General features: G+C 42.9%; 1 protein-coding gene across 4 annotated transcripts in view; it reads left to right on the forward strand.

Moving 5' to 3' along the window:
• Nucleotides 1–3970: 3970 nt before the first annotated feature.
• Nucleotides 3971–22128, forward strand: part of LOC138102887 (protein FAM219A-like) — a 279179-nt gene continuing 261021 nt past the window's right edge. For 2 of the 4 annotated variants that reach the window (XR_011147596.1, XM_069000657.1), the window contains exon 1: nt 3971–4135. Coding sequence is in view for 1 of the 4 variants with exons in the window: in XM_069000657.1 (XP_068856758.1) it covers nt 4076–4135 (60 nt within the window). In the remaining 3 variants the exon portion in view is untranslated. Of the gene's footprint in view, nt 4136–4372; nt 4411–7193; nt 7318–9021; nt 9262–22128 lie in introns of all 4 variants that reach the window. The other 2 variants (XR_011147594.1, XR_011147595.1) reach the window with 2 other exon arrangements.

Genomic DNA, 22128 nt, shown 5'->3' on the forward strand with positions numbered 1-22128 from the left:
TGGAGCCATGGGCCTGTTCCAGCCGTGGAACTCCCCTCCCCCACTGCCTTGCCGTGGGCGACCAGGGCAGCTTGGGTCTCCCCCCTCTCCACTGCGGCCAAGATTTCAGCAAAGCGGCACCTCTGTCCGGCAGAGGTCAGGTGACCAACAGCGATAAGCCACATTCCAGCTGCAAGGCCGAGGTGCGATTAACCCTTTTATTGCTGTGAAGAGCTGAAAACCTGAGGGAAGAGAGAGAGGAGATGCTTAAAGCTGAAATTCTGTTGTGAAGCTATGATATATCAGAGTATCCCGTTGTAATTTCATGAAGATCTGGGGGGTGGAGTGTTCAACTCGTAAGCAGAAGCACCTGTGCTGAGATAGGCAGATGCTGACTCAGCTGTAATTTCATGAGAAGCTTGGACAGGGAGAGATGAACCGAATGAGGACTGTTGCTCCAAATGGGAAAGGAGAAAAACCTCAGTTCCTAGAGATGCTCCCAGAGATAGTCCTAACGATGAAGATGAGGAAGACCCTTTTCTCCCAGGGAAGGAGAAGGGCCTCTGTTTCTTTGTTTCTGAACAGCTCAACCTTAAAATTGTACCCCAAAAAACTTCAAGAGTGGACCCTCGAAACCAGTTGCGGGAAAAGCTGCAAGTCGGGGGAAGGGACTCACATGCGAGCAGAGAGACTCCTCTTCCTAAATGGACTGAACAATATTTGGAAGTGGGCGGCTGTCTCGTTGTGATACTGTTTTCATAGCACGAGCAAAAAGAGACTTCTCTTTCTACATGGACTGAACAAGGTTATTATGGAAGTGGTAAAGAGACTGAACATCTTAAGGGTTGTCTTTACATTGTCAGTGGGAGAAGGGAGGAAGGTGGGGGGAGGAGGAGAGTTCTGAAGGTGGTATAATTTTTTTTCTTCTTTTAGGTCTGTTAATAAACTTCTTTATATTCTTTCAAGTTTGGTGCCTGCTTTGCGTTTTTCCTAATTCTTATCTCACAGAAGATAAACAGTAATGAGTATTTTAGACCAAACCACTACACTAAATTGGTGTTTCTGCCCGGTTACAAACCCAACCCGCGACAATTCCCTATTGCTGCACTGTGCCCAGAAATTAGTATATATACCTTTCTATGCTTTTAAACTGAGCCTGAGCAGAGAGAAAAGAAAAAACCCTCAAGAACGCAGAGATAACACACTCTCGTTCTCTGCATTTTTTTTTTCTTTTGGCTTCTGCGTTCTGCGGCTGGGAGAGTGGAAGCAGAGAAAAGCACCCTGCTTGCTTGTTTAGCCATTTTTTGGCTTTTTTTCCCTCCAGAGAGTTGAACTTTGTTTTTCCGGGAATTTTGGATTTTTTCCCTTTTTCTGCTGGACTGCTTCAATATCAGAACACATCGGGAGGACTTTCCACTGAGCACAGAGGGTCTGGCCCTGGGCCAAGTCCCAGCTCTGAGGAGGAGGGAGACCAAAGGGAGGATTCTAACATTTTCCCAGGTTTTTCTCCACAGCGAGAGATATTATTATTTAGCATTATTATCCTTTTCCCGTGTGTTTGTTAAATAAATAGTTTTTATCTCTTTCCCTTTCCTTTGAGGAAAAAGGTTTTTTTTCCCCCGAACCTGGTGATTTGTAACCTGCCTTCTCTCAGAGGATATATTTCTAAATTTGGCCAAACCGGCACACCTTTTTATCCTTACCCTTTCCTATCCTTTTCTCCCCCCCCCCCCCCCCCCCCCCCCCCCACCTCCACGTAGATAGTTTTGGGTTTATTTAAATTTGGATTTATTGATTTTGGACTTCTGTTTGATGTTTCTCTGTGTGCTTTAACCATCTAGTAAGAAGTAGAGTGAACCATGCCAACGAACTTTGCCATGCTTTCACTTTTATATTAAACCTGTTTTTGCAAATACCTTTGCTGGTGTTTCCTTATGCAACCCTAAAACACTCATTCACAACACCTCTGAAGCCCTCTGACCCATTTCCAGAAAGGTCTGAAAGAACAGACTGTGCATGATAATTAATTTGCATAGAAATCGAGAAACCTGTCTTCAGGGCAGGGAAACCTATATATAAAAAGGTATCCCCACCAAGCCTGGGCAGTGCCCCCAGAAGCCTAGACATCCCATCAGCTGGATTGATGCTGGAACTAGGATTGGTGATGTCTTTTTCTCTCTTTCTCTCTCTTCCTCTTTAATTCATTTCTTTTTTTATCTCTTCCTTTTCATTTTACTCCTTTATCCAAACCCCACTGCCATGTGCTTATATAGTAGGTCAGAAACTCATACTAATTCCCATGCCAAGTGTGTAATTTACTAATAAAACTTTGTGAGGTTTTGCAGACCCTCTGACTTTTGTCATTCCTTTTGACCACAGGCATTTATGAAGTTTGGGTGGTCCCTTCCCTTAAGGGTGGGATGTCACACTTGGTTAATTATGGATTTCTGGCACATGTTCTGGACTGAGGAAATGGGCTGCTTTGTTCTCAGTCATTTCTGGGCCACCTATAGTAAACCTCTTTTCCCCAACCCAAAGATCAAATACATTGGGATTGACCTAAACCTGCTATGAAAAAGGTTTTATCTACCAGGTCAGCCTCTGCTTTTAAATCAAATACTTTGATACTCCAGTAGTAGATGAGATCTAGGAATGAATCTGAGCCCTTCACCCTATGAGAGGATGCATACAGAGATGCCCATGCAGAGCCCAAGGTAGACAGTGAGGTCTCACAGACATACATCCACCTATACCACTGCTCCCAGTGTAGGGTTAGGGCCACAAAGGTTAGCAGATAACCTCAATTGTCTGAACTGAGGGAAGACCAAATAGTAAAACAAAAGGAAAGTGATAAAAGTTACAGGTAAGTATAATTGAAAGTATTTTTTTTTAACTTTTTAAAAACAGGGATTTCAACCTATCCATTTAGCAGCCTTGAAGATTCTCTGACAGACTAGGGACATCTCAAATGCATTAAAACCTGCCCTGGAAGTGTCATACACTGTAACAGTGACAAAAAGGCATAATATAATGATGACCAAAGACCTTTGTAGTCTCATAGGGATGTAACAGTACTGTGACAGTGTTGCGTGCTGCAGCTTTGGGACACGCTGGTTTGCCTGAGTAGGGTGGCAACACATAGAAGTACCATGGAACATGCAGGTTATCAGTGGCAGAATGATGCAACATGATGTAACGACACAGCAAGCAGTGCCAAGGAGGGACTGTGCCAAACCCCCATGTCCCACCCAGCCCTGCAGGATTACAGCTCTGTGTGGCACCCTAGAGGGAAAGGAACATGGCAATGTAACAGGTGGTGACAGTGGGAATGGTGATGTCATTGTGGGCCTGGTGTCACACCAGTGACACTGGGGCACGCGCTCAGAGCAGGAGCTGAGGGCAGTAGAGACAGCAGGGCTGCATAGTGATGCTCCCTCGTGTGAACCGCTATTCCCCCGCAAAACGAAGCACTGCAGGGACGCCATTCGGGGGGTGACGTCACAGCACAGGTGGTGAGCTCACCACGGCGCTATCACACGAGAGCGCGGCACAACCCTGCTACGATGCCCGCTCATGTCAGACCCTATACCTGCCGGTGCCTGTTGCCCACCTTGACTGACATGGCAGCTACCGCAGCGGCTACCCACCACCAGCTGCTCCTCACAATAGCCTCACGTTCTTCCGGCCAACGGAAGTCGATAGTGGCAACCATGGCAACGCGCCACAAGCGGCGTGCGACTAATCCGGGCGCAGAACGCTGTCGGCGTTGACTATTCCTTTCCTCTCCATCTCCCCGTGAAGTGTCCCCACGCCTCCCAAGGGAGGGAATTGTACGTTCCTGCGGCAGTGAGGCGAGGGCCGCGGAGAACCGAGCGTCTGGACCCCGGAATTATTGCCAGAACTCCCGCCTTTCATGAATATGCAAATGTAGGGCGGGGCGGTGGCGGCCGGGCCAGGAAGCGGCACGGCTGAGTCACTTCCGCAGCGACGATGATAAGGCAGAACCTGTGGTGGGCGGTGGCGTTGTTGTCGTAATCTTTCGACGTTTGAGGAGTCTCCCCGCGTTCGGTCTACTTTCCGCCTTGTCTCCACCATCATGATGGAGGAGATAGACCGGTTCCAGGTGCCAGCCGTTCGGGCCGAGATGCAGCCGCTGGTGAGGGGCGAGTGAGGCCGCGCTGTTTCCGGGAGCTGCCGCCTTGCCATGGGGGTGTGTGCCCCTGTGCCCGTGCGCCGCGATTGTTGTGTAACGGCCGTCATCTCCCTGGGTGTTGTCGGTAGCAAGGGGGGAAGGGAAGGGAAGGGAAGGGAAGGGAAGGGAAGGGAAGGGAAGGGAGCGGGCAAAAGGGGCTGTGCTCCTGCTTCGGTTGAAACGTCGCTTCTCCAAACGCAGTAACATCTCGAAACGCCCCGGCCTGGCTGGTGCATGAGGTGAGTGTTTCGCGCCGCCTCGGCCAGTGGGGCTCCAGTGCAGGGGAGGGGAGTGGGGAGCGGCGGTAAGATTGAGGAGCCTGTCCAAGTAAGGACGGGCAGCCAGAGCCGCTGGAGGCGTAAAGGCCTGGTGGGGTTTTAGTTGATTTTTACAATATACGTGAGATCCGGGGGAAGAATTGGGCGATGCTTATGCGCAGTCCGGTCTGAGAGGTTCTCCTAAGGGACGGGATATCCACACGGGATGGGCGTTAAATACGCGTATCTGGCGTAAGTTGTATGAAGCTATGAAGCTGTGGGACGCTCTCTGTGGCTGATTTTATAGCCATTGCTCTAGTGGAAAAATGTTATTGGATACGTGTGTGAAAAATTCAGGTGTTCTGCAAAGAAACATCTGTGTCAAATTACAGTTCTGCTCACATAAAATTCTTTACATAAAGAAGCAATCTGTAAGGGGTTGGATTTTTTTCCCCCACGCCAGGGCATGTGTTTTTAATTTTGTTGGTTTTGGGTTTTTTTTCCATTTTATGGACAATTATACTCAGTTAATGAGCGCTGAAGAAGTTGACATAAAGGTTACACTACTACATGGGACCCTGGGGAATCTTTGCAGAGAAGGAAGTATACAGGCTTGTGGGACTTTGTGGCTGCATAACTGGGCAGGTAGAGTGGTCCTGGGCTCTTGGTATCTTCTGAAATGACGTTTATGAAGGAAGGCCAGCTGGCTGGTAGTCATGGGAGATGCTAGATCATCACCAAGTAGTCTTGGTGATGATTTCTTGAGTGTGTAGTTGCTTTGCTTTGATGCTACAGGCTTGCTTGTGTGTGCTGTGCCTCAGCTGCATTCTGCAGAACACTTGAATGTGGTTATCTGTTTCCCATCTGGGAAAGGTTCCTTTGTGTGTTCCTCTCCACTTAATTCAGTCTGCCTCCCTCTTCGATTGAAGGTGCATTGTTATGTGCAACCTGGGACCTGTTGAAATACAGTTCACCTTGGCATTAAAGTGAAAGCTGGATATGGGCTGATTCAAGATGTTGATTCCCTTTGGCACCTGGAGTAAGCAAATTCCATCTTGGCATCCGACTGCATGAGACAGCGATATGAAATATTTGGAGAAGTGGAAATAATTTTAATAGAGTACTTGTACAGATCCTTTTGACAGTAGGTGAGGATAGGTTATTGGCTGGTTCATGTTAGTACTGAAGATACTACTGAGATTTCCAGTATATCAAACTGTACATAATTTAGAGTTCATGTACCAGTCCTTAGTTTCTTGTTGCAGCTAGTGTTTGCAAAAAGTTGAGAACAAAATAATTGTCTTGTGAACAGAAAGACAGTTTACAAATTTAAATTACCCCTCAGTGGCAAGAAAACCACTTTTCTTATGGTGGGAGTGTTGAAAAATTGTGAAAATATTTTTAGCTAGGTGGTGGTGTTTTCTTGTTTGCTTTTTCAGCTTCTAACCTTTGTGGTGGGGAAGAAAACTATTCATAAAAGCTGATGTAGACCTGTTGCATGCCTTACTTGGTGTGTGTGGGTGTCTGTGGGTGTGTGTTTTGTCAAGCAGAGACAGCAGGTATGACAAGGCTGACCCTCTTTATTCATGTTGAGAGCAGTAGGCATAGCAGTGAGATTAGGAAGTTTGGAAAACTTGTTGGCAGACGAAAAAACAATACACATAAGTATTTTCTAGAAACCCCATGATAATAGTAGAGGGATGGAATTGGCTTGTGCATTCACATTTGCATGGCCATGGAGTGACCAGAACTCAAAGAGATGGTCTGGTCCAGCCCTGCTGTTGCAGGGTAGGATGGTATATTATGCAGCTGTCATAGTAAGCTTTGGAAATAGGTTTCCTTCTTCTTCAGCAGCCAAGAATTAAGACATTTTCACAAAGAGATTTAACACTTGCATTAAAAGAATATTCTGAACCTTTGTTTTGGGGTTTCAGTTCATTTTTAACTAATGGAGTGCATAGTAAAAGCTTGTCTATGTTGAAGGTTGTTGCTATGACTGGATGTGTGGGATTTTTCTGTGTGCCTAGAAATGCTGGCATTGGGCTCAGAAGTGGGACAGAACAAGTCTGGTACAACACTTCCAGGGGCTTTGTCTACTTTGTGTACCTCCTGGTTTGTATTTTTCAAGTAGGGACTGGGTGCTTGCAAGAATCGCTGCAGTTCAGAAGGTGACTGAGGTTTATCATAGTGATTTGCCACACAGTTCTGCCCAATACTGCTGCTTTTTTCTGTTACAGTAACTGTTTGACCCTTCCCTCTCTCCTCCATCACATGCTTTCAAGTATAGAATAACTTTAGCATCTCAGGACTTTTTTCTCTTCCCAGTATAAAAGTTTTCAGTTTCATGTGGTCTTGGGGACAGATGAGTTGTCCAATGTTGAAGGCCAAAGGAATCTGGCAGTGTTTTCCCCATCCAAAGGGCTGAGGTAGAAGTTTGTTTTCCAGGAAAAATCTGAGAGCTGGTATGAACTGCTACTAAAGCTATCAAAAACTGTTTTGAAACATGATCCCCTGCTGAAAGCAAATAGAGAACAGAAGGTCCCTTGCCCAGTCTGAAGTGCATACACTATAAGAAATATTTTTTCATCCTGTTTAGGCTGGAGGGTATCCTAGGAGAGCACTGTTTCCTCTGAGTCTGGCCAGTAGCTGGCAGTGTGAGAAGAGTCCTGAAGTGAGGTTTGTAAAGCTAGGCTTTTCTTGAAATCCTTAAAAATTTGCATTCTTGACCAGCATGCATACTTTTTAATGTCTGTTCATTTGTGTAGGTTAAGTGTCATCTTACCTTTTGATGTCTTCCTGCTGAACTCCAGGATAATTGTCAGAGATCTGCCTAGAAACAATGTGACAGGCAGGCCTGCTGATCTGCTAATGTTCAAAATGAAGCAACAGGTATGCTTTTAAATGCTGAAGGGAAGCCATTCTTAGAAAGTAGTCTGAAACTTTTCTGAGTCCTTCAGCCTCCAAACCCGCCATCCATACTGGCACTATTGATCAGCTGTCTGAAATCCTCCTGAGCCTGTATCTCTAGCATACACCAAGCACTGACTGGTATATGATGGCAAATTGACAGATCACATGTTGGATCACATGTTGTTCCCATACACTGATGCAGAGAGTTTCTGTTCTTAGCACAAAAATGGAAGTAAACATGTTTTTGCCCACACAGCACCAGTACGACTTTTCTGAAGAAAAAGAACCTGTCAAAGTGCAGCAGCTTCAGAGGAGCTTTGCTACAAACTTATGAGACTTTGGCTTGCTTTCTGAAAGCGGCATGTGTAATACAGTATTTTAGTTTCCCAATTCTTTGCCCACATGAAAAGTGGGAGCTCTTTCTGGAGAAATTGGGTTGATGGTTCTTAGATCTCGTTCTGAAGTATTGTGGCCATGCTGGTTCCTTGCAAATGTTTGCCAGGCTGTGGGACCTTGGGCTGGTAGCTCTAGTTGTGATGACTGCAGCTGATCCAAGGATTTTGCTGAGCCGCATCCTACAGTGAGGTTGTTGGTTTTCTAGCTAGGATGCCAAATATATGCTGCTCCTGGAGGTGTAAAATTTTCTGAAACTTTGAAGGATACAGAAGATGGTTTTCTATACAGCTTTCTTTGAACATTAGAAAAGAAAAAAAACTAGACTACTGTATGCTTAGCTTTTAAAAAATAAACTATCATTTTAGTTAGTGGACAGAATGAGTGTTCAACATGCTTATCAAATCCACATTCATTATTTTTGGAAAATATTGACTGTTTCATCCTAGGGAAGTTGTGCTATGTGTTAAGACCTTTTTGTTTTGTCTGATGCATCCCTAAAATAGGGGAAAACCTGAAATGAGAAAAGTAAGAGTAATGAAGAAGCAAAAAGAAAGGCTATACCTGTAGGGCTTAGAAAGAGTATGTTAATGTAACATTAGGTCTAGTGTAGATACACAAGAAACTCCTTTCTAGGTGGAAAAAAGTTTCTAAAATGAAAATGTAATCCCTATGTATATTAATTTTAATGTAGCCCAGGGGTTACACAGCTTTGTAAATGTTTTGTAAATGCCTACAGCACTATGGGTTCTGAAATTGAAATAATTCAGATAGTGGTGCTTTTAGTTATACAGCTTGTTTTGATGTGCTGCTGTGTCATTTATAGCAGTAGCCTAAAAATTACCTCCCTGCATGTTTCATTTTTGTAATTGGGATTGTCTTGTTCCTTCCCTGCCCTGTATCAGGTCTTAGGTGCAGAGGTACAGGAGCATTTTTATTATCCCCCCAGGCCAGGGACAAACTCCGGAAGTGATTCCAGCATAGGCTCCAACTCCTGGCTATGCTTCCCCCCCTCTCCCCCTCCTTGTGCACCTGCTCACTGGCAGAGCATGGTATTGTCGTGGTTTAGCACACCTTGGTTTTTAGTTAAGGAGAAATCCATCAGCCACGGAAGTGATTCTTTTGCAAGGGGGTGCTGACAGCTTCCTCCAGACCCGACAAAACCAATCAGCTGGCTAGTTTGAATATTGATAATTCTGTTAAGCCACTTAAGCTTGACACGCCTCTGTGGTCCACATTTAAGAACGAACAAACCCCGGGAAAGCTCTCTTACTTCCGGTTTTTGGACAGGTAACTGGGGGGCCCGCGCAGCCCAGCGGGGCCGGGCTGGGCCCTGCTCGGCGCGGCCCGGCCGGGTCGGCCGCAACGCAGTTTGGCTAAGAGCTCAGCCGCTTCTGCTTCGCTGGACACCCGGCGCAGCCCCTCAGTGCGGCCGCTGAAATGAAATTCTACACCGCAAGAGCTCCGGCCACCGACCGGCAGAGATCACGTGACCAACAGCGAGAGGCAAACTCCTGATGCAAGGCCCGGGTGAGATTAACTCTTTTAGTGCTGTAAAATTCTCCAGAACGGATGAAACTGTGAAAAACGAGGTTCACTCTCCTGTTAGGATTTAAAAGTTTAATAAAGGACAATAAAGGACAAAGATAATAAAGCAAAATTCACGGCGCCGGGTGCCTTGGCACTCAGCCAAGAGCACACCTGTTATTGCGGAGACACCCTTTACATACCTGTCCTATTGTATCAGTCTAATGCATATTCATAATCAATTATGCATATTCAAACTTTCCCCCAAACTAGTTTACATGTTCCAGGAACTGTTTAGCATGGCTCCTCCTTGTATCCGCCTTTTTAGAGCATGCGCATTTCTTGGCTGTGGTTTTAGTCAGTTTTTATTATCACTTCTTGAGTGGGCTTTGGTCGATGGTTTCTGCAGATGGTAGTTGCTGATAGTTGGCATGTCAGTAGCAGGGGTCTTCAACACACGTTGGTTGGATGTTATCCAACCAAGCAGACAGTTCAATTACCACAAGCATAACTATATTAGCTATTTTACTATTATGTCTAAGTTTAGTTAATGACAGAAATAAAGGCATTAGTTATTGTTACAAAACTACATCTTTCTAACAAAGCTACTTTAACATTATACATATAGCATTCATTTTAACATTTGCAGAAAGCCAATATTATAATATGTATCTTTCACAATCCCCCCTCTTTTATTTCTATAAATCATTTGGCTTGAGCAATAATTCCTGTTTTCTAACTTCCATCATTCGCTCATTTTTTTCACAAATCAATTTTGCTTCTTCAAAGGGATCTTCCAAATTATTTTGTTTCTTTAACACTATTATCTTTTGTGCCATTCCAGATGTAGCAAATTTGGGGTCCATAGGCATTGTTACCACTTGCATACCTTGGACTACACTGGTGATTAGCCGTATAAAACAGGGGATCAAGCAAGGAAGAAATATCAAACCAGCTGTAGCACATAAAAGGAAGAAGCCTAGCTTCTTCCACCATTCTATTCCCAATACATTATCCCACCAGCTAGTTTTTAACATTGATTCCCATTTTTTGATTGGTACATGGGCTATTTTTCTGATATCCTTGGCTATATCCAGGATGGCATTCCCGTTGTCATCTATTTTCAAACAACAATCTGATGTATTAAATTTTCCCCAGACACCCCCTTCTTCAGCTAATAAATAGTCTAAAGCCAACCTGTTCTGATACACTGCAGCTCTGGTTTGGCTTTGTTGACTTGATATAAATTCCAATGCCCGGGCAGTTTTGTTCGTTATTATCTCCACAACTGCTTGGAATCTTATAATACGATTCAGCATATAAATTGGGGTTCAATATCCCCAACTCCCATCTTGCGCCCAGGTGGCTGGCCCATATGTTTCTAGTATGCGTTCAGGGGGCCATTCTTCATCTCTCCATTTTTGAAATCCCCCAATCAATTCCCTTTTTTTTCTTTTTAGGCCATCATAAACTGGTACTCCTAATTGATCTCCATCTGGACCTGGTAAAAAGAAAAATCCTGGCTGTATGGTCCCCAGAGTACAACTCCCTTTCCACTGGGAGGGGAGTTTTGGGTACGCTCTTTTCCCACATATCCAAAATAAGCCATCTGGTGCTTTCCAATAATCATTTCTCTGTTGATTTATATTCTCCCAAAATTTGGATATTTCTGTGATCCCAAAATAAGGATTCTTGCCTGTATCATTGCATTGAAAAAGTCTGGTTTCGTTATTATACTTGCAATTTTTCCCTTTTGGTTTTTTCTGGGCCCAATACTGAGTTGGTTCCTCTGGGATCCACCATGTAAAAGTTCCATTACTAGCTTTATATCTCTTACAGGGAGTATTTCCTACTTCGCTAAGAAAATTCTTTCCAGTGCACCAGCGACATTCTTCTCCTATTTTTGTTGAACTTAAAATCCACCCTTCTGGTAGATTTTCCCCTCTTATATTTGTCCGGTTCCATTTAAGGAGTTCAACTGGGCCTAAGCTACTGCCTTTCCATGGCCATTCCTCTGTCATTAAGGCCCCTCCACAGACCCAACAGTTGGTTATGTTTAGTTCCTTACTTATTCTTTCCCCCAATTCCACAAACAGGTTTTTCCCAAATCTCGAGATATCTATTTCCTTTTCTAATTGCTGTCTATGTTTCGTATACAAATCTTGACGTGGGGTTGACACAGAATTAGATTGCTGTGTTGGCTTTGCCTTTTTGTTTACTACTTGTTCTTTTACCAAATCTTGGACTCTACCCTTAAGGGCAAATATGAAACAAACCCATCTTTCCCCCTTTGGACATTCATTTCCCCACCTATTACCACTTATTCCTAAGTTTTCTGCAATCCAGTATTTTTTCCTGTTTTGCTTACAGATACCTAGTTTGGATGGGTTATAATAGTGACTGTTGATGTGGGTGTGTGTAATAAAAAAGGAACCTCGGTTTCTTTCCATGTAAAGCTTTCCGTAGCACTTGTGACATGATTTTGCTGGTATCCCGAAAGGGAAGAGACAAAAAAAGAGTGACAGAAGGAGGAATAATAGAGGTCTGGTATGGTGTATACCCCCACCTCCCATGCCTATGGGGTTGCTACCCACAGCAGGTGTATATGATCTTCTCAGTGGCAAGTTATAGTGGCCAATCCGGTCTTGCCCTCTATTTCCTTGTCACTTCTTTTTGCTATTTTCCAGGCAAATCACTTTTGGCACCATAATTTTCCCACCATTCCTCAGGTACCTCCCACTCAACAGTCACTAGTAATTCCCATCCACAGGGCAAAGTTATTATCTTGGTTATTCCTAGTTCTATTTGGATAGGGAATAAATTTGTCATTCGACACTCCATACAATGAGGGTGCCATTTTTGTGAACTGCAGTACCAATTTTTTTCACAATTTATGCATTTACATTTAGCCCAGCTAGCATGTCCGGTATTGGGATGAATCAGACAGGGTATATGGTATGGCACTGATGGAGGTTGTGATATCTCGAGATTAGGATACAGTCTATCCTCTTTATACAAATCACAGGCTAAGGCTAAAACATGAGGACTCTTTGACAGAAACAGTCCTGATTCTCCAGTTTGGAGTGGAAGTATTCCTCCCCAAGAGGGTGTTGGAGGTTCCTCAAAATTTGTCCAAACAGCACTTGATATAAGCTTGGCCTTATTTCCCAATTAGGTGTGATTCTTGGTACATTCCTTGGATCATTTGGGTCTTCCTAGTTCATTACCACCCAGTCCTCACTTAAGAGTCAACTTGATATCACCCGACTTAGATGTTATAGTCCACTCCTTAGGTTCTTCCACAGGTCCTTTAATTCTGCTGGTGTGGATCCACCCTCTTTCCCTGGTTTGGATCACTGCCTCAGTCATCAGTAGCACCTGAAAAGGACCCTCCCATTGTGGAGTTAAAGATCGCTCTTTCCGTGTTTTCACTAGTACCCATTCCCCTGGATGGATATTATGGATTTTAAAGTCTAAAGGTGAGGTTTGAGGGATTTTCCCTTTCAACCGCAAATATTCAAGGGTCCTTGCAATTGTGGTGACATATCCTTTAACACTCATTTGCCCTACTTCATAAGTAGCAGTTTCATGTTGGGTGGTCAGAAAGGGTAATCCGAACATCATCTCATAGGGTGACACTCCCAGGCCTGACCTGGGTTGTGTTCGGACCCTCAATAGAGCCAAAGGTAAACATTTTACCCATGACATTTGTGTTTCAATCATTAGTTTTGTTAAAGTTCTCTTTAAAGTCTGGTCCATCCTCTCTACCCGGTCCGAATTTTGTGGATGCCATGAGGTATGTAATTCCCATTTTATTCCCAGGGCTTGAGTTATTTGCTGTAAAACTCTTGACATAAAATGTGTCCCCCTATCTGAGTCTATTCTATTAACCATTCCATACCTGGGAATAATTTGTTCCAAAAGGGTTTTACATACTACATTAGCTGTAGCTTTGACAGTGGGAACAGCTTCTACCCAATGAGTTAAATGGTCTATTATTACTAATAAAAACTTCCACCTCTGTACTTGGGGAAGTTCAGTAAAGTCCACTTGGATACTTTGAAACGGTCGCAGAGCTAACTCGCAGCCTCCTACTGTTGTTTTTCTCATTACTTTTTTATTTACCTTTTGGCAACTTATACATTTCTCAGTTACTTGCTTTGCCAATCCAAAGATCCCAATGCATCCATAATTCTTTAAAAAGTGATCACACAAAGCTTGAGTACCCCAATGAGTTTTTTGATGCATGTCTTCTAATATTTTTCTAGTAAGTGGCTTATAAAGTAACTGCCTCCCATCAGGGAGTTTCCATTTCCCAGATTGATCTTGCTCTCCCCCTATCTTACTTAATTCTTTTTCTTCTGCTTCACTACATTTTGGAACTTCCAATTCTTCCTTATCTGGGGTCAAAATTAACATAACCTTTTTGGTCCCATTTTCTGCTGCATCTCTAGCCTCTTGATCTGCCAAGTTATTCCCTCTTATTTCTGAGGTCATTCTCCTTTGGTGTCCTTTAACATGTACTACAGCTATTTCTTCAGGCAATTTTAATGCCTCTAAAACGAGTCCCTCGTGTATCAGTCCCTTTGCCTTTGAATTAAGTAACCCCCTTCCCAAATTTTTCCGAAGGTGTGTACTACCCCAAAGGCATACTTTGAATCAGTATATATGGTTCCTTTCTTTTGTGCTAAATATTCCAGTGCTCTTTTTAGAGCATATAATTCACAAGATTGTGTTGGGGTCCCTCCCCCTGCCATGGAGCCCTGGGAGAGGGACCCTGGGGGGGGAGACACGGGGTTTCCCTGCCCCTGGTCAGCCTCGTTCCCCACTGGTTGGTTTGTGGTTTCCTGCACGGGAAAAGGACCCTCGGGCCCTGTGACTGTAGCAGTTCCTCAGCAGAGCCCCGACCATGCGGCTGGGGAAATAAACATCTCTCTGAAACATCTATCAAGAATCCGTCCATATATATTTCTTTTCCACGGTGTAGAAGCTGATCGTGATGAGGGGGGGTTCGGTCGGGCCCGGCTGGAGACGAGAGATCTCTATAAGCAGATCTTGGTGCATGCTGTTTATTGCAAGGGGCGTGGGTACAAGGGCACTGCTTAGAGCTACCAGCTGCAGCTCCAAGCAGGCCCAAGGTGTAAGAGAGAGGGAGAGAGAGTGAGCAAGAGAGCTAAGAGCAAGAGCAAGAGGCTAAGAGCTAAGAGAGTTAAGAGCGTAAGAGAGACGAATTAAGAGCGCTAGAGCAAGAGAGCTAGAGAGTTACAAGCGTAAGGTCCTTGTTACAATACAATAAATCATCTTCTGTACTGAATATTCTAATTCTCATTAGCCAATCTAATACAAGGTACAAATCCTATAGCATTTACATACAGCCTATAAGAGTTATTGCATTACCATAGAGTGTTACATTTTAACTTCTAAAAACTACTCCTTGGACCCCTTCTGCTGAGCTAGTAGGGTCTGCTCTGACCCTTGGACCTGTCTGCAAGCAGAGGGTATTGTCTAATCAAGAGGGGATTACCTTCAGCCAGCTATACCATTGTTTTCTAGTTGTTCAGTAACTTAAGACTTTATATCTCAAAGGTGGCCTTCATTTCGATGTCGCTTATAGTTTTCATATTCCCAAAATCTTTTGTTAGGCAATCATATTTATAAGGCTTTCCTGTTTCATCTTCCCCAACACACGGGACTCCTGGTTTGATATATGCGTGTTACAGTATCCCCACTGTAACAAGATTGAGGTGACCAATTTGAAGGTAATTTCCCTTTTTCGATGCTCTGCATATTTGTCTCATCAACCAAGGCATATCCTGATATCCTTTTTCCTTGTAAGCATCCAGATGAACCATCAACATATATTTTTTCCCTTTCTGGGAGGGCCTGTTATAGGAGAAAGTTTCACGAAGGATGTCTGGACTTCAGGTGGCTCTCTTGAAAGCTGTTTATTGCATAGGCGAAGTTACAGCATTTCAGGGAGTGGGTATCCAGAGCCAGCCCTACAGCTGCCAGCTCCAGCTTGTAGGCATACCTGAGGCCGCCTTCTGTTGAAGTTACAAAGCATTATATACTTTTCTTTGCAGAGTATCTTAATACATAACAACCAATAAGCACCATACACAATACCTTTACATTTGCCTATTGCCTATCATAACTACTACCATTACCATATTATAGTCATTATTATCCAATCACAAGAGTAAGTTACAATTTAAGCTTACAGTGGAGAATTCGCAGACCTCTTTTCTTCTTCCTACATCAACATTTCTTGTTTGCCTGCGATATCTCTCTTTTTGTTAAAGACATGTTTTCTATTTACTTATGCTCTTCTTGAGACTTATTTACTTGGTGAAAAACATGTCTTTGTTTGTAGTCACATACCTTTGCCCTAATCATAAAAATCTCCTTCCAACTCATCTCCAACCTTTGCCTTCTCAGTTACTCAGTGGTCAGTGTTTTAGCAAAACATCTTTTACTCTATATCAAAACTTGCTTCCATTTCTATCTCATCCCCAGTTTCTACATTCAGAGATCTTTCTGCCAAGCCTACATATCTGTGAAACTTTCTTACCAAACTTTCATCCTCCCCAACAGCCTGTTCTGCTAGATCTTCCCAATTTTTAGTTTGGTATTGTATAATTTCTAAACAATTATGTGTTAAGTCAGTCTTTGGTTTTCCATATAAAAATTGAGCTGGATTCAAACTTTTTTTTACTTCTAGTGTCAAGTCATCACTATCTATCAGAATTGCTTCATATTTTAACATCCTAGAATCTGTTAACCATTTTTCAGCTTTTTGATTTAACACATTTCGGACTGTGTGAGGTGTGCACACAATTAGTTTACTTCCAAAAGTAAGTTTACGGCTCTCTTCTACCAGAATAGCCGTAGCTGTTCTAGCTTGAATACATACTGGCCAGCCATGGCTCACTGGATCTAGCAATTTACATAAATAAGCTACTGGCCTTTTCACCCCTCCCCACTCCTGGAATAAAACTCCATGAGCTTCTCCATTTTCCACATTCACATACAGATGAAAAGGTTTTTCTAATGAGGGTAAACTTAAAGCTGGTACCGAGGCTAATTTCAACTTCAATTCTTCTAATTTATTATCATCTTCTCTGGTCCACTTTATATTATCCCCCTCTGTCACTTTTTCATATAGAAATTTTACTGCCTGCGTATACCCTTCAATCCATAGTCTACAATATCCCAATAATCCAAGCAGTCTTCTAACTTCCTTCTTTGAAGAAGGAGGGGGAAGAGATAAAATCCCTGCAACCCTCTCAGGATTAAGCTTTTGGCTACCTTTACTTATTAAGTGACCAAGATATTTTACTTCTGATTCTGCAAATTGTAGTTTCCCTTTTGATACCCTTAATCCTTTTTCCCCAAGAAAATTCAATAGTTTTATAGTAGCCTCCCTAACTTCAATTTCAGCTTCCCCTGATAATAGATCATCCACATATTGGATAATTTGTATTCCCGGAGGAGTGGGGAAAGTCTGCAGTATTTCTTCTAAAGCTTGCCCAAATAGATTTGGAGACTCAGTAAATCCCTGTGGTAATTTTGTCCATCTTAATTGCCGCTTTCTCCCAGTACTTGGATCCTCCCATTCAAAGGCAAAAATATTTTGACTATCCTCTGCTAACGGGCAAGCCCAAAGAGCATCTCTAAGATCCACTACACTAAACCACTGATGCTGAGGTGGGACTTTACTTAACAGGGTATAGGGGTTGGGTACCACTGGGTAACAGGTCCAAGTTCTCTTGTTAACTTCCCTTAAGTCTTGTACCAATCTATACATCCCATCAGATTTTTTTAACTGGGAGAATAGGGATATTATGAGGAGACATACAAGGTTCCAGTGTCCCATCCTTTATCAATTCTTCTATTACCAGCTTTAAGCCTTCTCTTCCTTCTAAGGATATGGAGTACTGACGCACACAAATGGGACATTCTTCTCTTTCAGTCGTGACCCTTATGGGGTCAATATTCAATTCTTCCCTATTCCCTTCCCCAGCCCAAACTTCTTTGTTAATCTTTTCCTCATCTTCTTGGCCAAGTTTTTAACACTTTGGCCGTCATCTTCCCTTCTTCCAGTATAACCCCTATTCCTAATTGTACCTGTAAGTCTCTCCCCAATAAGTTTGTCTTGGGGTGTTGCAACCTGCTGCAGGAACTAATAAGACATCTCCCATCCCTATTCTGGTTTCCCCTTCAATTACTACATTTTTAATGACAGGAACTTTAAGCCCTTCTCCTTTTGCTCCTGTTGCCTTCACAGTGTCATTACTCACATTACACCCTTTTGGAATATTTGCTACACAAGTTCTCTCTGCCCCTGCATCAACTATAAATTCTAATACCTCCCCTTGGGGGCCTACTTTTAAAGTTATCAAAAGCTCTAGATGGTATTTATCCCCCAGAAAATAGAGCCCATGACCTCCCTATTCTTCTTCTGGGTGTATCTCTTGGAATATTTTCAGGTTCTTTTTTAGATGAGGGCATTCCCTCTTATAGTGTCCTTCTTCCCCACAATAAAAACAGGCATTTTTGGTTTGCTCCTGGGATTTTGATTGTGCTGGGGTTCAGTTTTTTCCATTTTCCCTGTCTCTGAAACCCAAATGTTTGGGAGTGGTACTTGGGGGCTTCAGATTCCTCTGGGAGTTACTTTTTCGCATAGTGGCTATCATAATTTTTGCTTCTACTTTGGCTTTTTCTTCATCTCTCCGTACATAAACCTATTGAGCTTCTCTTAATAATTCATTTAATGCCCGCTCGTGCCAGTCCTCTATCTTTTCCATCTTCTTTCTAATATCTGGCCAGGTATGAGTGAGAAAGTTAATTGTCAATAGAGCTTGCCCGGCTATGCTCTCAGGGTCAATTCTGGAGTATTGTTTCATATTCTTTTGGAACCTCTCTAACCAATCAGTTGGAGTCTCCTCCTTCCCTTTTTGCCCATCGAAAGCCTTGCTGACATTTTGCCCTTGGGGTGCTGCCTCTTTTGTTCCTTTGATTATCAGATTACGATAATCATTCATATGTACTCACCCTGCCTCTTCAGTGTGGTTCCAGTTAGGAGGTGCTATTGGCATTTTCTGGTCCCCAGGTGGACCTTGTTGATTCTCTCTTTCCCAAATTCTCATTCCATCAGCTCTAATCATCTGCCTCTCCTTTTGGGAAAATATAATATTCATTATTTACTGCATTTCTTCCCAAGTGAAAATATTGGGACCTAAGAATTGGTTTAATTGTTCAGCTGTACCTATGGGATCTTCTAACAACCCTTTAATTTCCTTTTTAAAATTTCTGACTTCTGAAGAGGTCAAAGGAGCATTCACAAATCCCATCCCCCCTTGAACCCCTCCCATCTGTGAAAAACAAGGTTCACTCTCCTGTGAGAATTTAAAAGTTTAATAAAAAGACAATATGAGACACATAAAGCAAAGAGGTAATGGCCAGGTGCCTTGGCACTCTGCCAAGAGCACACCTGATGCCCAGGGATAGTCTTTTTTTATACCATTTTTACTGTCTGTTCTTTATGCATATTCAAACTTCTCCAGGAACTGTTCTGCATGGCCACTCCTTGGTTCCGCCTTTTTAGAGCATTCGTATTCTTCTGCCTTGCGGTTTTATTTCTTTTGATTCTTGGGCCTGGGCTCGCTAGGTGAGAGTTGATAGTCGAGTGGGCCTCTTAATTCCCCAGACAGTAAGGGTTGATAGCAGCTTTGGGCCTCTTTGGCCCCCCGGGCAGAGTGGTGATAGCCGCTTTGGGCCCTTTTGTTCTCTGGGCAGAGTGCTGATAGCTGCTTTGGGCCTCATCTTCTATTCGCTTGGAAGTTATCTTACTCGCTCACACTTGCTAAATTCTTGCTAAAAAGAAAGAAATCTACATCCACACAGCAAAAGCATTTCTAACATTATATAATATTCACCTTAATACTTGCGAGAAGCCAATATTCCGATATGCATTTATAACAATCCCCCTTTTTTCTATTTTATAAATCATTTGACTTGAGCAATAATTCTTTTTTTCTTGGCTTCTAATGTTCATTCGTTCTTTTCACAGATTAATTTGGCTTCTTCAAGAGGGTCTTTTATATCACTTTGTTTTTTTAATACCATAATTTTTTGTGCTCTTTTAGACATATCCAACTTTGGGCCTTTAGGCATTGCCACAACTTGCATGCCTTGAACTACGCTGGTGATTAGTCGAATAAAACAGGGGATCAAGCAAGGGAGAAATATTAGACCAGCTGTAGCACATAAGAGGAAGAAACCTAGCTTCTTCCACTATTCTTTCCCCAATACGCCATCCCACCAGTTAGCAGTCATCATTGTTTCTCATTTTTGGACCAGTACATGGGCTATTTTTCTGATATTGTTGGCGATATCTAGAACGGCATCCCCATTGTCATCGATTTTTAAACAACAATCGGATGTATTAAACTTCTCACATACACCCCCTTCTTCAGCCAGTAAATAGTCTAAAGCCAGCCTATTTTGATATATTGCAGCTCTGGTTTGGCGTTGCTGACTGACTATTAATTCCATAGCCCCGGCTATTTCATTGGTTATGATTTCTATGAGAGCTTGGAGTCTGATGATACAATTTAGCATGTAAATTGGGGTTCGATATCCCCAACTTCCAACTTGTGCCCAGGTAGCTGGCCCATATGCTTCCAATATGCGTTCAGGGGGCCATTCCTCATCTCTCCATTTTTAAAATTCTCCAATCAAATCCCTTTTATTTCTTTTGAAGTTCTCATAGACAGGTATTCCTAATTGATCTCCCTCTGGTTCTGGTAAAAGGAAAAACCCTGGTTGAATGATTACTAGTGTACAACTCCCTTTCCAATGTGAAGGGAGTCTTGGGTATGCCCTTTTCCCACATATCCAAAATAAGCCATCTGGTGCTTTCCAATAATCACCTTCTTGTTGATTTATATTCTCCCAAAATTTGGATATTTCTGGGATTGCAAAATAAGGGTTTTTCCCTGTGTCATTGCATTGAAAGAGTCCAATTTCATTATCATATACACAGTTCTTTCCTTTTTTCTGAGCCCAATACCAAGCTGTTTTTTCCGGGACCCACCACGTCGAAGTTTTATTACTTACTTTATACCTTTTACAGGGAGTATTTCCTACTTCATTAAGAAAATTTTTCCCAGTTCGCCAGAGGCATTCTTCCCCTATCACTGTTGAACTTAAAACCCACCCTTCAGGTCGGTTCCCCCCTCTTATATTTGTCCGGTTCCATTTAAGGATTTCTACCGGGCCTATGCTGCTACCTTTCTATGGCCATTCTTCTGTCATTAAAGCTCCTCCACAGACCCAACAGTTGGTTATGTTAAGTTCCTTACCTATCCTCTCCCCCAATTCTACAAACAGGTTTTTTCCTAACCTTGGGGTTTTTTCCTCTTTTAACTGTTGTTTAAGCTTTGCATACAGGTCCTGACGTGAGGTGAATATAGGGTGAGGTTGCTGTGCTGGCTTTGTATTTTTACTTACCACTTGTTCTTTTACCAAATCTTGGACTGTTCCCCTGGTGGCAGCTGTGAAGCAAATCCATTTCTCTCCTTTTGGACAATTGCTTCCCAGTCTGTTTCCACTTGTTCCTAAATTTTCTGTAATCCAATATTTTTCCCCTTTATGCATGCAAATACCTAATTTGGATGCGTCATATCAGTGACTGTTGATATGGGTATGAGTAATAAGAAAGAAACCCCGGTGTCTTTCCATGTAAAGCTTTTGATAGCATTTGTAACATGGTCTTGCCGGTGTCCTGAAAGGGACCAGGACAGGTGACAAAAGAAGGAATAACAGAGGTCCGGCATGGCTTATACTCCCACCTCCCTTGCCTATGAGGTTGCAACCCATAGCAGGTGTATTGGATCTTCTCGGTGGCGAGTACAGTAGCCAACTCAGTCTTGCCCTCTATTTCCTTGTCACTTCCCTTTTTATAGTTTCTAGGCAAATCTCTTCTGGCACCTTTTAACTGTAGTATCCTATTGTACCTCAGGTATTTCCCATTCAACAGGCACTAGTAATTCCCATCTGCAGAGCAAAGTTATTATTTCTGTTGCTTGTAATTCTGCCTGGATAGAGGATTGATTTTGTGCTTGACACTCCTTACAACTAGGGCGTCGATGGTGTGAACTACAGTGCCAATTTTCCCCACAGATTAAACACTTATATTTGACTTAGCTGGCATGCCCTGTATTAGGATGCTTCAAACGGTATATGGTGTGGCCCTGATGGAAGTTGTGATTCTCCCCCTTCTTAATACAAGTCACAGGCTAAAATCAGAACATGGGAATCCCCTGTTTGATACAGTCCTAACCCTCCCGTTTGAAGTGGGAGTATTCCTCCCCAAGGTGGGTATTGAAGATGTCTCAGAATTCGTCCAGGGGGCACTTGAAACCACTGATATCAATTTGGCTTTTACTTCTCAGTTAGGTGTGATTCTTTGCACATCCCTTGGATCATTTAGATTGTCCCAGTTCATTACCACCTGGTCTCCGTTTAAGAGTTAATTTGATATCACCTGGTTTGGATATTACAGTCCATTCTTCAGGTTCTTTTACAGGTCCTTTGATTCTGCTGGCATGGATCCACCCTCGTTCCTTGGTCCGGATAGCGGCCTCGGTTGTCAGCAGTACCTGAAAAGGACCCTCCCATTGTGGAGTCAAAGATTGTTCTTTCCATGTTTTTACTAGTACCCATTTCCCTGGATGGATATTATGAATTTTGAGTTCCAAAGTTGTGGTTTGAGGGATCATTCCCTTCAGCCACAAATTTTCAAGTGTTCTGGCAATTGTGGTGATATATTTTCTGACACTTACTTCCTCTACTTCATAAGTGGCT

The sequence above is a fragment of the Aphelocoma coerulescens genome, assembly GCF_041296385.1.
Source record: "Aphelocoma coerulescens isolate FSJ_1873_10779 chromosome W unlocalized genomic scaffold, UR_Acoe_1.0 ChrW_unloc_scaf_4, whole genome shotgun sequence".
Classification (NCBI taxonomy): domain Eukaryota; kingdom Metazoa; phylum Chordata; class Aves; order Passeriformes; family Corvidae; genus Aphelocoma; species Aphelocoma coerulescens.